At 43.6% G+C, this 15,295-nt stretch overlaps 2 protein-coding genes across 4 annotated transcripts in view; both read right to left on the bottom strand.

The window, feature by feature from the left end:
- CEP152 (centrosomal protein 152) overlaps window positions 1-3,432 on the bottom strand; it is a 53,351-nt gene extending 49,919 nt beyond the window's left edge. Inside the window, exons 1-2 of the mRNA XM_014606063.3 lie at window positions 3,283-3,432; window positions 2,124-2,255 (exon numbers count right to left, since the gene is read on the bottom strand). Coding sequence (XP_014461549.2) covers window positions 2,124-2,219 — 96 coding nt within the window. The 5' untranslated portion in view covers window positions 2,220-2,255; window positions 3,283-3,432. The remainder of the gene's footprint in view (window positions 1-2,123; window positions 2,256-3,282) is intronic.
- A 2,272-nt stretch (window positions 3,433-5,704) lies between these two features.
- The window catches only part of SHC4 (SHC adaptor protein 4), a 49,178-nt gene continuing 39,587 nt past the window's right edge, over window positions 5,705-15,295 (bottom strand). For 2 of the 3 annotated variants that reach the window (XM_006278166.4, XM_019477898.2), the window contains exons 9-13: window positions 15,068-15,245; window positions 11,993-12,053; window positions 10,069-10,248; window positions 7,840-8,093; window positions 5,705-6,957 (exon numbers count right to left, since the gene is read on the bottom strand). In XM_006278166.4, coding sequence (XP_006278228.1) covers window positions 6,802-6,957; window positions 7,840-8,093; window positions 10,069-10,248; window positions 11,993-12,053; window positions 15,068-15,245 — 829 coding nt within the window. In that variant the 3' untranslated portion in view covers window positions 5,705-6,801. The remainder of the gene's footprint in view (window positions 6,958-7,839; window positions 8,094-10,068; window positions 10,249-11,992; window positions 12,054-15,067; window positions 15,246-15,295) is intronic. The other variant, XM_059714652.1, reaches the window with a different exon arrangement.

The raw sequence follows: 15,295 nt of genomic DNA, 5'->3' as shown, positions 1-15,295 counted from the left end.
GTGCAGACAAGTAAAACTTGTGATATGGGTGACACCATGTGTATTAAGCTGCAGGGATGGTAGCCCCTGCTGCGGCCACGAAGCTTGCCAGCTGTCGAGGAGATAGGTGCAGGGCTTCTGGGGCCCTGCATCTCTAGCTGCTCACCAGCAAAACTTGTGACATGGTTGCTTGAGCAACTGACTGTTTCTGTCTTGGGGCAGGGGGTGGGGAGACACTGCTGAGGCCTGGCTGCTAAGCTACTGTGTTACCAGTTACCAATCAATCATGATTCACTCACTGACCAGCTCAATACACAGTAGCTAGCTAATGTAGCCAGTTAATTAGCAACAATTAACACCTACAAAACCGCAGACTAAGGAGAGGAAATAATCAATACAGACAATCAACTGCCCCAAGACAGAGAGAGTCAGTTGCACAAGCACCCATGTCATGAGTTTTGCCTGTCAGCAGCTAGGGGTACAGGGCCCCAGAACCCCCTGTACCTATCTATCTTGACAGCTGGCAGGCTTCATGGCTGCAGTAGGGGCTACCATCCCTGCAGCTTTCACCCTGCTGCACCTAAACACACACATGTCACAAGTTTTGCTTGTCTGCACCTTGAGGTGCATTTCCCCCCAAATCCCTGCACCATTCTTCTTGAAACTTGGTATGCTTCATGCTCTCAGCAGCAGCTACCATCCCTGTAAGTTTCATCCAGATCAGACAAAAAACAAAGTTATAGATATTTCATTGATTCCCTATTATACTCTATGGCCGAATTGATTCAGAAAGCCTAAACCTTCCAGTGATTCGATTCGGATTCATAGAGTCAGCTTCCGAACCATCCAAATCATCTCCGAATCTGAATCATAATCTAAAACTTTACACAGCCCTAGTATCCAAGCACTATCCATATACATTTCAGTTTTTGTTTACAGGAACAAAGGCTACTCTATGTTTGCTATACTATGTTTCTTTCAGTGTTTGCAAGAAACTTTAATTAACCATTTTAAATATAATTTTAGGAGTTCCGTGGATACTGTTTAAGCACTTCAACACTTCTGTAAAAAGCTTGTTTTCTTATACCTAAATCAGTATAGACATTAGATGCAAGAATCCCTGTTTTCAGCATTCTAATATAATAAAGGATTTAGTCCATCTGTGTGTCTGTTCGTCCATAACGCTTTAGGGCAACTGTGCATGCGCCACTGAGAGGGTTGGCAGCAATTGGCTGCGTAGGATCTGCCCCTTCAGGCATGGAGGGAGCTGCTGCTGCGTCAGGCAGGGAGGCGGGAACCCTGCTGCTCCATGGGCAGAGGTGGAGGTGGGCGGGGGGGGGAGGGAGAAGCCACTGCCACCTCCTCAGGTGGAGGGAAGTCTCACTGCTCAGTGAGAGGAGGTGAAGGCGGATGGGCAGGCTGGGAGGAGGGAGCCGCCGCCACTTCCTCAGACAAAGGGAAGCTCTGCAGAAGGCAGAGGCAGGTAGGTGGGGGGAGGGAGCCACTGCCTCTTATGGGGAGGGGATGCCCTGCTGCTCCGCAGGAGGAGGCAGAGGCGGAAGGGAGAGGGAGCCGCCATGCCAGAGGCTGAAGGTGGCAGCAGCAGAGGGACTGTTTACGTGGCCGGCCCCAAAGGGTGAGCGAGGGGCAGGTAAGCACTCCCTTAAACACTCATTCATGACAGGCAATTGGCTAGTATACTATAAAGGTCCACTGATGTAATCAGAGCTCACTACTGGATAAGCACATGTGTGTTAACACAATACGATACTTTCTCAATTTCACATGTAGAATAACAACAGTAGACATACTCCGCATAGGCAGGCAAAGAACAGCCTCAATTCCAAAGATGAGAATACCAGTACTCACAACACTATTTTCTGGAAACTTTATATACTCAAGCCTGTGACCATAGTAGATTACATTTCTCCTAAGCGAGGCTAAAAACCAAGATGCTCAATTGCAATCCTTTTAAAAACAAAATACTGTAAAACTGTTGAGTGCAAGTGTACTGCTAAGTTCTTTCAAGAATCCACAGAATTATCAATTCAGAGCCCTAATCCTTCCAAATAAATTCAAATGTTAATAGAATAAATGAAAAGGGGAGATTTAAATCAGACTTTAAACGTTTTGTTTGTTTTCACCTCTTGCTCTCTTGCATAGTCCTCCTGGTCATATTCTTCCTCCTCTTCTTCTTCATGTTGAGTTTGCAGAGCTCCACTGTCAAAGTCAAGTGACATTGTTTTCTAAGAACAAGGTTTTGTATCCAAAAGAGCCTGTCACAAGAGAAGAAAAAGGTACATAACACCAAAAGAAGTGACTACAGAAAAACACTTACTCAAAGAAATCACATAAACAATCCATGCATTAATTTGATCTTCCATTGCATCACCTTGATAGATCAGCAACGCTATTAATCTCCAAAAATTTAGTGTTTCAAGAATTAAAATATGCACATAAACGGCAAGGTTCCTTGGGTGAATCTGATATCTTTTATTAGACCAACCCCAAGAGTTGGAAAAAACATTCATCCTTGTAAATCCTGTTTACAAGGATGAATGTTTTTCCCAACTCTTGGGGTTGGTCTAATAAAAGATATCAGATTCACCCAAGGAACCTTGTCTGCCTATGCCCTTAGACCAACACGGCTACGACCTACACGCTTGTACATAAATGAAGCATTTAAAATATACACCCTGTACATAGAGTCGGAGTTTGCTTATGTTCCAGCAAGGCATCCTTGCGTCATCGCAACCCGCTGAACTCCTAGGGGGGGTGCAAGTATTCATTCAATATAGGCAGATAAATCCAACTTTCTCCTAATGCTGTTTAGTCTGTCCTTGTAGGCCAAGGTACAGCTAAACAAAGAGCAGATGTGCAAAATGCTGAAAGCACGTTGCTTCCAGAGCTTTGGGCCCAACTAGGACCGAAGCAAGAAATTTCCGGTCACTTCAAAACTTTGAACCGACCTCAAAATGTTACATCCATCACACCCACATCCTGCCGGTGCCAACGGCGTTAGGGCAGGGGCTCCCCAACTGCCGTGCGCATACCCCTGGGGTGGGCACACATCTCTGGGGGTATGTGCCAGAAATGCTAGAGTGGCGGATTTAATAATGATGTTCATTATAATAATAACTGACATTTAAGGGGGTTAAATGTATGCCGGCGACGGTACGGGCCTCCCAGCAAACCCGGCCCGGGGAGCAGGTCGCCCCCGCCACGCCGAGACTACCCGCGACCGCGCTCCCCGCTCCCCCCCTCGACCCCGGCCCCGCCGCCCCGTCCTGCCCCGGGACTCACCGGGGCCGCTCGGCCTCCGGGCAACAAAGCAGCCCCGGGCGCTCTTCCGCGTGACACCCGAACAGGCTGTCCCGGCGGTTTGAGTGACAGCGGAAACCCCCAACCAGGGCCCAGAACTCCGCTCTTCGCCTCCCGGAGACCGGCGCGAGGGGCGGGACTTGCCCTCGCTCCCGGAGCAAGGTGGGTTGCCCCGAAAACGCCTCTGTTTGCTGTTTGAAAGCAAGCGCGGGTGGCCGCGGGAAGAGCCGCCGCTCGCCCATTGGCTGCGGAGCTCAGCCAATAGCACCGGGCCGGCCGGGGGTGTGTGCTGCTCGCGGTGTGACGTGTTGGGGTGGGAGGAGGAACCTAGTGCTGCTGCCCGGACGGGGGGGGGGGGTGGTCTCGGCGCTGCCCGCCGCACGTACAATAAGCAAAATTGGGCTTAGTTTGTTTTAAAAGTCCCTTTAGTTTTTGGGGAGTGGCGGGGTGAGAAGCGCCCGCACTCCTCTCTTCGGAAACCCATGGGCTTGTTTTTAGAGGCAGCCCCGCTTGTTCTTCTCCCTTGGCAACACTGCAGGCTGTCCCCAGCGCCCTGGGTGGTCCCAGTAGCATCCTGCCCGCACCTGTCTCAAAGTGGCCCGAGGCTGCCTTCATTTTTTTTTTTTTAATGAATATATTGCATGTTCCAGGTCACATCAGTTCCAGATCATATCGATGAGCAGAACTCAGCTATTCCCAAAACCGTAGTGGTTGAGCAGACCGAACACAATCAACCCAAACACCACCTAGGGTGCAACAACCCCCGAGCATCCTCCCACTCAGGCTCTCCCCTGGGACTTCAGATACTCCCAAATCCACTGGCAGGTGTCCCACCTGCCGGCCCAAGTGCAGAGGTCTTGGGATTCACATGCCCCCGCTTGATCTTCGCGCTGCCTCCATTTTGTCACCTCCATTTACTGAGCCCCCAGGGTTCATGTAAACCCCTGCCCCTTGTGGCCACCCCTGCTCTCGTGCTGGTGGTCTGCTTTTCTCCTTTCCACAGCCAGGCACTGAGACACATTGGCAATGCGTAGGGGTGCACACGGGTGCATGTGCACCCCCTGAGATCAGCCGTGCAACCCCTGGAAGTGCCAGCTGTGAAACCAGAAGTGCACTTCCAGTTTCACCGCCAGCTTGGCAATTGGCCACTGGGGGACCCCCATCGGCAATCCAATGGCCCCCCAGACTCAGGAGGCACCAGTTGCCCATGCTGAGGCATTGTGTGGGGATTGGAGCAGCGTGCAGGTAGACTGCTTCTCTTGTCTCCATTTCTCCCAAGGCTCACTCAGTGGTACCCAAGAGAGACCTAAGCCACAAAGCCTGATCTGAATCCAGCTACTCGAATTTCATGGGAGGGGCTCAATCTGTTTCTCTGAGCTGCACCTGCACCTGCACCTGTTCTGAATAAGATGTCCATCGGTGTTGGAAAAGCTTTGTCTTCCAGGGAGGCGTGGGAGGCTCTCAATCATGCCCAGCAGAAGGGTAGTTCCACCAGCTCATTGTCTGTCACCCTTCTGTGGTGGGAGAGCACCGCTCTTCACACCACAAACACCATGTTCAATGGGAAATTCAAACAGCTGCGTGCTGTTCTCTCTCCCCCAGACGTGCCAGAAAAGATGGTGTCTTTTCTGATTCACACTTGGAGGTCAAACCCAGACTGAGAGGTCAGGCAGTATCAGTGACTCAAACCCAGCACAAATTCTGTGCCAAGTAGCTTTGCAAATCCACAAAATTCAACTAGCGACTCTTGGCGGCCGTTCTGCACAGATCAGAGTCTTTGTTGTGAGGAGACAAAAATAAGGCTGGGCTTCTCTGCTGAAAGCCCAGGATTTGAACCAAGCCAAATACCCAACTATGAACTGAAGTAATACTTTAAAGTTTTTCTCTGTTTCAGTGGGCATAGGCAGTTGAATAAGCTAATAATACAATTACATAGGGATGAAGGAGTATAGCTTCTTCAGGCCTAATGATACAAAAGGAATCAACTTTGTTCTTTAAACCAAAGTTTCTCTTCAATGGAGGTCTCTGCCTTTCGTTACCAAACTTTCACTTTTTATTTTATGAACTTTTTTTCCTAATAATGTTGATACTGAATGAGGACACAGAATTTCCTTTTTGCAGAGAAACATTTTCCTCCAGCTGCTGCTGTACCATCCGTGCAACATCTGACTTCCATAGGCTGATGGAACTGACTTAGTTGGGGAGGGGAAGAAAGGTTTTTTGATTGTGCTAAAAAACATCACTTCTCTAAAAACCAAGGAAGGATCCTTTGGCCAGTGTCTACCAGACCATTGACTCCACTCCCATGTTATTCCTTCCCACCCCTTTACTGATTAAACACTGATCCTTGATCAGAATCCCCAAGAAATTACTGCCTCACTCAGACACACTGAATATACGTTCATTAAGATTTACAGTATTTATTGTGACAAAATGTAATCTGTATGCTTTGTTTAAAAGACTTTTCCCCACATTTATGAACAACTGGAATCTAAGTGAAAAAGGAAGATATTATGTAATTGGGGAAGTGTATAATAAACTACAGCACATGCAAACAGTTTTTTTAAATAGTTTTTTCACTCAAAATGTATCACCTGTTTCAGCTTCTTATGTTGTAAACATCTATGGAATCAATGAAAAATATATTCAGCTACTTCTTTTAAAAGAGACATTTCTGGCATTAATCAGCAATAATAGTAAAACCAGATGCAAGACACAAAAATATTAGGATCTAGCATGCTTGTTCTGTAACAAGTTATATTCCAAAATTATTTTACATATTTTTATTTCAATTTTGTAAATGTTGCATAATCTCAAATCTTCAAGCAATCTGATAGTGATAAAAAACTGATTTTTACTAAGAAATCAGTCAATCTTTCTGTATTGTGTATGCAAGTCACCTTGAACATTATTTGCTATTAAAGTGCTGTTATAAGCAAAATGAAATAAAGTTAGTGTCTATAATAATCAATTGTCATTTTTGTAATATTCAAATTGTATTTATTTTGGCAAATAGTTCTATGCCTACACATCTTCATCTAAGCACTCAAAACTAATCCAATATAAATAATATTTGTTTCCAATAATTCCATGACTAAAAGGCACATACTAATGTCCCAGCAGTTTGTTCAAGTGAGCATTTGCATGTAAAGGTTTAATTGTGCTTTTCAATACTTCCTGATTCAGTATGACCTTACAGGTGACATTTGTACATGTCTATAGTACCTTTCCACAAATGGATCTCTCACTGTCTAGGTTTCATTCTGTTAAGATTAAGACTATATATATCTATATAGCTATGCATATTGATCTCTACAGATCTACATAGATATACACATATACATATATTCATATGTACAAACACAAAAAAAAATCTTCTGGAACAGCAACTGAAAAGTGCAGTTTATACTTTTTGAATTGGCTTTGTAGTAATGAAGTTTCATAATAGTCAATGCAATGTTCATAAACAAACTGTCTTGAGAATCAGGAAATCCAATAAGGTCATTTGTTATATTGCATGTGTCCTGTGTTATTCTCTTTTCTTACTGGCTGTTTCAAGCAGACTTCACTTCCCGAAGAGATGATTGGCAAATTATTTTCCATGTGATAGTGAATAAGGTGACCCACACTATCAAATACACGGTCTTTGGTTCTTACCTGGGAAAGACAAAAAAATGAATACATTTACTTTCAAAAAAAAAAAAAATCACAGATCTCAAGCCATTTCATGGAAGTCAACATGAATTTAAGCCATTTAACTCAATGGGTGCAGGACTGATTGGCAGTGTGGTGTTAACACAGACCTCTGGCTTTTCAGAAAGAATAGTTAAAATGCTGTATTGCTATCTCTATCTCTGCCAATTGATTTTCCTTACAGCTTTGTGTCAGCCAGAAATAAAACCCTGAAAGCTGACCTACTGTTTGATACACAGCCAGCTCTGATGCCACTCTACCCACTGAACAGGTAGGGGAGCACCATGGAGGAAGAAGGGAAAGCAGGGGTCTCATGTGGAGGAAGAGGGAATGAATGTGTGTAGAACTGAGCAAGGAAGAAAAGAGCAGAGTGGAGCAAAGCCACACTTTTTTCTCCAGAAGTGTTTCCTCTCAGTCCCCTTAGCAAAACCTTTCATAGTTTACTTGCTCTAGCCATATGAGGAAGAAGTTTTACAAAAGCCATAAAAGGGCCGATTTCAGGTGACATAAAACTGACTGTCCCATTCACCTTTTCAGCATCTGAAAATACATTACTTTGTTGTTTGATGCTATCAGCATATTTAGCTTTTAACACAATAAAAATAGTAACATTCCATATTCATCAAAGAATATGTTGATTATACATCTACATAGGACAACCTACTGGCCTTTGTAGCTCTGGCCTCAAATGCTTACATCAGGATGACATTTTGTCACCACTGAAGTCAGTGGCAAAACTGCCATTAGCTTCAGTAGAGTGCCATTTAAATATGCATTTTGATTTCAAAATATTTGAGCAAACTAGTACCTTTTGATGTGACATTTCAATGAAAGGACTACTCATACCTTGCCTCCAGGATCCACCAACAGCAGGTGCTTTGCCTGCCGCCCTTGCAATCCACTTAATACATATTGACCAGGTGATGTTGCACTCTCTCTCACCAAAAAATCCCCATCATTGATTAAAAGACTTTCTGCTGCTTTCCTGTTTAATTTGCCATGGTAACAATCTTCACTCCTTAGCTGTTGCTTTATTTGTGGTGGAACACAGAGACTAGCCATATTGCTTGTGGTACTCTGCTGACCAGCTTCTGGTAATTCTAAAGTTAATGAAAGGAAAGGAAATAAAGTGGATCCTTCACCTAAAATTTAATCCCTAAAAGAAAGAACTTGCATATTTTTACAGCAACAGAACATGCATTAGAGATTGGAATAATTTCAGTTTGAAGCTGTGATTAAATCAGTCTTCTAGATAGTAATTAAACATTTTCAAAGAATTATACACAGATGAATCCTCACATCCCAGTGAGTTAGGTAAAATGATCACTATTATTTTAAAAATGTAGAAACTAAGAAAGAAAGGTGTGAGACCCATCAAATAGCTAATCAATTGCCATATGTTACTTGGTAACAAAAAATATAACGATATAACAATGTAGAGCAGGTGGGCAATTATTTTGGGCAGAGGGCTGCTTACTGAGTTTCGGCAAGCCATCGAGGGCCGCATGACAGGCAGCCCAGGGCAGATTAATATTAATTTTCCAAATTTTTAGGGGCCCCGTGGGCTGGATAGAATGGCCTGGTGGGCTGCCTCCAGCCCCCGGGCCTCATTTTGCCCACCCTTGATGTAGAGGGTACTCCACTTACATGAATGTCAGATAAGTGCATAATTTGCTTATCTTCATAATGTGATGCCAGTCTCAATTTCTGCCTATTGCCTACATTATAACAAACATTAGTTATCTGCACATTAAGTGTATAAACTACTTAAGTGCATAGAACATTTCAGCCTCATGATCCACTTTGCAATGGAACTGTACATGGCTCAACATGTATAATTGGCAAAATCGATTAGTAGCTGTTAATCCCAAGGCTTCTAATAGCAGCCCTGAACAGATCAGATCCCATTAATTTCTAGGCTGCTACTGGAGGCAAAAAATGCTCAAGTAACAAGATCAAGAACCTTCATAAGGTGCAAAGGCTAAGCATATATTGTTCCTGTCATTCAGGAGCAATACTTCAAATATGTTTGGGTAAGTGCACGTTCTGGGTAAAACAGAGATTTTCCATTCCAAACCTATGCACTTTAAATGGAGAACACTCTACTACCTACAGGAAAGCTCTTTATTTTTTCTAATGCATTAATATACATAAATTTACAAGTGGCAAAATATCTTTAGAGTCATATAAATTAGAAAGCATTCTACCTTGTGCAAAACCCACAGGCAAAATGCATTAGTTATCTGTTTGCATGCTTATTTTCATTTATTGAATTACTACCTCACCAAGAAGGGGCATACTGAACACAAACTGATTATTTGTGATTAAACACAGCCTGTTGAAGTCAGGGTGTCAAACTTCCTCTGTGCCCTGGGCCTGACACTGGCGGGGCAAACAGCAACAACAATGCAAGTGGTGTTGTGTCAGCACAGCCATCACTCACCCGCCACTCCTTCTGCCAAGAAGGGCCACCTGCAGTGGGGCCCCATGGCCCTGAATTTTGTGGCAGGCCCATGTCTACTTGTCCCATCCCTGAATTCTCAGCCCCGCTGGGAGACCCATGTACTGGGTCCACCGGCCATATTTTTGGCACCTCCATTTTAAAACTTTCAGGTCTTCCCTGCAAAATAAATTTGGATTTTAGCCACACTATCTGTGGACCTCATTTTTCATTTTCCTTTGGCTGACAATAAAAAGCATGTCACACCTAATTGTGAGAGTCATGCTGAGTGATTCCAGGCCTGTATAGGAATACAAGACAATCTGACTGATGCAGCCAAAAGGGAAATATTACATCAGCTCTGTGCAAAATGGAGAAATGTCTGCCTCTGGTAACCAAAATGGTTGGGTTGGGATATGACCAGTCAGGCTGCAAATAATTCCTAGGCCAATGGTTCCCTTCAAAGTGCGCTTCCCAAATCCAGAGGGGGCTTGAAGAAAAGCACAGCACAATTTCAAGTTTCTTCTCTCTCTCAAATTATTATGGAGAAAACAGAATCTTTCCCAATGCATTCAGTGGACAAATCCCCGCCTGTCAAGGCTAAGATAATATGCGTCATTGAAATATGAACCTACTCCCATGATGCAGCGGGCTCCCATAGCTCTGCGTTGATGCAAGGCCTCTAGTAGTAGAGACTGTAGTTTGCAGGGTCTGAGTGTTGATGTAACTGGGATCATCAAAGAGATCCACTTTGCAGGAAGGTTTTGACAATGCTGTATCTTTTTTTGCCTTCTGCATTCGCTCACCGCAGTTACCTGAAATAAATTGGCCATATACACTGTACTATATTTTTAAAGCAGATTTTTTTTTAATCCTCCACAGCTGGGTCTCAAACGATGTAGTTTTGATATTTTCCACTTCATTCCTTCACTAGAAAGAAGAAAAATGTGCCAAACTATACACCTTTGTTTAATTTTTCAAAGGTACAGCATTCAGCATACTAACAGCTCTGTAAAGAAACCCAAAGGAATCAGGGTGAGAGTCTGAAAAACGCTTAGCATTGGCTGCATTCTGTTCCTATTGAAATCAGTGGTAAACGTTTAAACAAATAACAGGCCAATTGTGAGCCACTGGCCTTCTTGGTGGCAGCAGAGTTAAGTGACTGCTGGGTGTGCCTCAATATCCCCCCTAAACTAAAATGATAGGAGCAGGAGCATTATTTTTATGTATCTATAGAAAACTTGATGAAAACAGGTAAAAGCAAGAGGTCCCCCTAGCTTTTACTTAAATTTCTCAGTCTGGTGTCAAAGTTTCAAGTGCACTGGCACTGAGTAGCTCTTGTCTGGGGATGATTTGTTTATTCTGCCCTGGATAATCCCAAATAAGTTCATTTTGCATAATGCTTCTACCTTGATTCCTCTGTAAAACATCCATTCACTCTAACAGGGTCCCTGCTCCCAGAATGAGAAGAGAGTGGGTTTTTTTGTTTAAGGAGGGACATGCTACACATTCTCAGCCGTTTGTGGTAAAATGCCCCACCCGGTTTAGGAGCATCTTGGGAAAATGAGAGACATCTTTCCATCATGAGTCCTGTGGGCTGGGAGGATGGAGTGGATTGGTGCTTTGTGACTGCCTGGAGAACCCAAATAGTCCTAACACACAGGAGCGCTGACAAAGTATTCCTCAGCTGGATATTAGAATAAATTCATGTTAATGAGCTATGCAAAGTGCACATATTTATACTATTCAGCAGATTTATCATTTGATCTATTTACCCTTTATATATAGACACTAGCTGATTCTGCTTTAAACATGCAAATACAGAAACACCACAGACAAAGAAATCAAACTACACCCTGGGAAAAGTGTAAAACAGCTCCTGAGAGAGTGCAGATGGAGGTTTTTAAAGACCCTCATTGTGTATTGAAAGGGCTAGAGCCAAAGAAATGTGTCCCATGACATCCACAGTGCCAAGTGAAGGCTAAAAATGGACGGGGAACTTTTTGATCTTTTGGGAAATGAGCAAACAAGTTCCTCCAATGTGGAGGTAACTGTTCCCAGTAACCGCACCACAGCCATAGGGAGGGAAACAGATGGAATCTCAAGTGAAGGAACAAAGTTCAGGATCGATTTGAAACTAAGTCTGTAATGCTGGGATTGAGCCGACAGACCTGCTCCCCACAGGAACGTCACAGGCTTGCTGACAGTTTGGATCCCAGAAGGAATGTGTACAGCCTGTGGGGGTAGTTTCAGGACTAGTAAAGCAGGGGAGCATCTTTTTTTCTCATAGACTCTGAAAGGGAATACAATAACAAAAGGCTACTGTATGGTGTCATGACAAGTAAAACTGGTAAGTCTGCCAGCAGACATTAAAATAGATTAGTACCCTTTGGAAAAAGCTGTTAAGGCTTTTTTGTCCACCCTCAGCTGGGGAACTAGTAATGACCAAATCAGCACAACACTTTTCACTATGATAGCATAAGTGAATGGGCAGCACTTCCAGACATTTTGGCTCAGTTTAAATCTAGATATGCATGAGTAAGAAAACAGAATACATACCCATTGTTTTATTTTCTTCTAGATAATTTTCATATATATTGATGCATCTGGGGCTGCCTGTCTGTGAAAGAATCACACAAACTAATTGCACAGGATGCCAGCTGTTAATGAACTCCAGCTATCTTCATAATATACTCTTACTAGTTCATCAGAATCCAGATAACTGAGAAATCCACTGAGAATTTGGTACAGTGATGCTGCACTCTCCACTGGCTGTCCCAGTTATACATGCCATAATCCCTGTCATGACTCTAAAATCCATGGCTGTCAATACAAGGCTTAAAAACCATGCTATGTTGCCAGTGTCTGATAAATGGGAAATCTTACTGCCTCTGAATGAGAGAGGGAAGCTTGGCTCTATGTTTGCAGAGTACACAATAGTTGTAGTACTTTGTAAAAATGATCGGAAACCAATTTAACATCATTTCATATCTGTTGGCTAGCAAAGTGTTAATGCTCAACAGTACTGGGCAGACAAGCTCTGCTTCCCCTAATGAGTAACCCTTTGTTTTTACTTTATTACAAAGGATATTTTAATTAAAATAGTATTGAGTTGCCAAAAAGCAGTTCTGCTTCTGGGACCAATTCCTTCCTTGAAGTCACAACCTTCTGTTTGAAACATCACAATTAGTTGCTAGGGAGATGGCTGTGATGTAACAAATAGATCTCTGATGATGTCCATGGAGGAAAATGCACTAGGATCAGATTAACTTCTAGGCAACAAAGATCCTGTTTTTACACTGATGTTTCTTGAAATAAAAATGGGGCAGGACTATAGGCAACATGGGATAAAAGGAATGTGGTCTGTGTGGCATTAAAGGATCTTCAGTGTTGAAAGGAAGTACTGAGAAATTAACTTCTGTGGGGAAGGCAGTCTCAGTTACACAATGCCCAGTGAAGCAGACATCAGTTAAGTAGTTAAATCTGCTGGGATTGCACACTGCCCCTCAACAAACCTCTTCCTCAAAGCCACAATTGCTGTAAATTCCCTTCCTGCACCAGTTCTAGATATCCCCAAACCTAGACTCAAGGCATGTCTGCACTACCTTTATACAAGAGTGACCAGGAAGCACACCCCACTCATCCACTCCTAGTCCACAAGTGCCAAATCCTGGAAATGAGGTAACATTACATAGCTGCTTTGGAGTGGCGCTAAGTGTGAGCCAAGTGCTGCTCTTAGGGTCCTTATCTGGGATGAGCTTACAGGTGCATCCAAAGTTGCTCTAAAGCAACCTAATTTCTGGAATCTGGTGCCCATGGAGTGGGAACGAGTTAGCAAGGCCTGCTTCTCAGCTAGGAGAGGCAATTAGTCATGTTAGTCCAAAGCTAGTCAGAAGGCAGGGTAGATTTATACCATACGGACTAACTAAATCTGAGATTCATAAGCTTTCCTTAACAGCACCTTACTTCATCAGCTGCTATGAAGAGACTGCAGGAATCAGAGCTTCTAAGCAGAAAGCAGTGATTAGACTACAAAGGATAGGGAAGGGGGAAAAAAAGGGAGCGAGCACTCCTGGGAGAAGCAAAGTGTATATTCCAGGTGATGGGATAAGAATCCATGGGCTCAGTTTAGACCAGGGGTAGGCAATTATTTTTGTCCACGGGCCTCATAGGCATTTCTGGGGAGCTGCTGTGGGCTGGTCAGTACCCTGCCCCCCTCCCCCCCTGAACAGCCTGGAGCCCACACACCACTGCTCAGCCCAGCCAAGGTGCCTCTATTATCCCATGGTCATTTATTATACCCCACTATGCAATTCAATAAGGCGCAGCTGTAAGGAAACTTCCAGACTATTTTCCATCACCTAAAACTAAGGGAATGTTCCTATTATAAGGAGCCAAACACAATGATCAACCCATGACAGACCTGACTTATACACAGCACAAGGAGGACAGCTCCTAGGGAATGTCTAGATGTGTGTGGACGTTTTACTTATTACCCAAGATCCACAAGCCCAGCAACCCCAGGACACCCCATTGTCTCTGGTATTGGCTTGACCACAGAGGGAGTTTCTGACTCTGTTAACTCTATTTTATTCCAATATGCCATGAGAGCTGCCAGCAATTTGAAAGACACTACAGATTTCCTAAAGAAATCACCTTCCACTGACAAGCTTCCAGCTACCATCATACTAGCTACAAAGGATGTCACACCTCTGTATATCAACATCTCTCATGAAGATGCATCACAAGGCGTAAAGAACATTATCTTTGATGAGGACACTGCTTCTATTTCCATCACACTCTCCCACTTTGTCCTCACACACAACTATTTCAGATTCATATTTTGTATTCTAATACAATCTTTGTATTCTAATCACTGTTTTTTTAGAAGCTCTGCTTCTTACAGTCCATTTTTGCATCTGAAGTAGGCTGCTGCTTATGAAAATGTATGCATCTCACATTTTATTAATCTATACAGTTCAAATCTGTCCTGCCTTTTGCCTGCTTTTCAGCAGTATGTGTGTGCTCGGCATGGAGGCAGTGTAGACCTTCCAGAGTCTTGCAAAGGTATCCATTTCCCTGGCCTTGGGAATGTAAGTCTGCACACTCAGATAAACAGGAGCACTAGACCCAGCATGCTTTGAAGTTTGTGTAGCAGGTCTGAACTCCCCTGGCTTCATTCCCTGATCTTCTAAACCCTGACTGTTCTGAGGTCAAACACCTAAGAGCTCCTGAGTGCCCTGTAGCTTGAAACACACTGGCAATTAACTAAGTAATAAATTGCACCTGGTACACAGAAGCTGCACGACATAATGACATTTTGGTCTGCTGCTCTGAATACAAGACTGAGAGCCAGCCAGCTCTGAGGTTTTGTACGTGGGTGATCTTGGATAAGTCATTTCAATCCAGGTCTCTTCCTTTCTTCTGACCAAGGGTTCGAGGGCACTGAAGCGATGTAACCATTAATGTTAATAAAGTACTTTGTGATGCAAATATATTCTACCTAGCCTAAAACCCCTTCCTCAGGACAGGAAAGACTCAGCTCTGATTGTATGAATATACATAGAGACTTTACCGCAGTATACTCCCTTCCCCAGAACAGAGAGGGATAAGTTATACCAGAAATAGACTTACCAAACAATATTGCTTTTCACATTGTATGGGACAGTTAGCCCTTTGGTCTGTTTGCACTTTCATTCGTATGTCTGATACTCCACCTGTAGGAGGCTCCTTCCCTGGAATTTCATTGTAATATTCATGATCCTCCCTCTCCTGCATATTCCCAGCTGATCCACTGAGATTCATTACCCCGCTGAAAAATTAACCAACAAATTAAGTGAACAATATAATAAAATGATTCTC

Source organism: Alligator mississippiensis, chromosome 11 (genome assembly GCF_030867095.1).
Source record: "Alligator mississippiensis isolate rAllMis1 chromosome 11, rAllMis1, whole genome shotgun sequence".
NCBI lineage: Eukaryota > Metazoa > Chordata > Crocodylia > Alligatoridae > Alligator > Alligator mississippiensis.
This window is presented reverse-complemented; position numbering and strand designations above follow the sequence as displayed.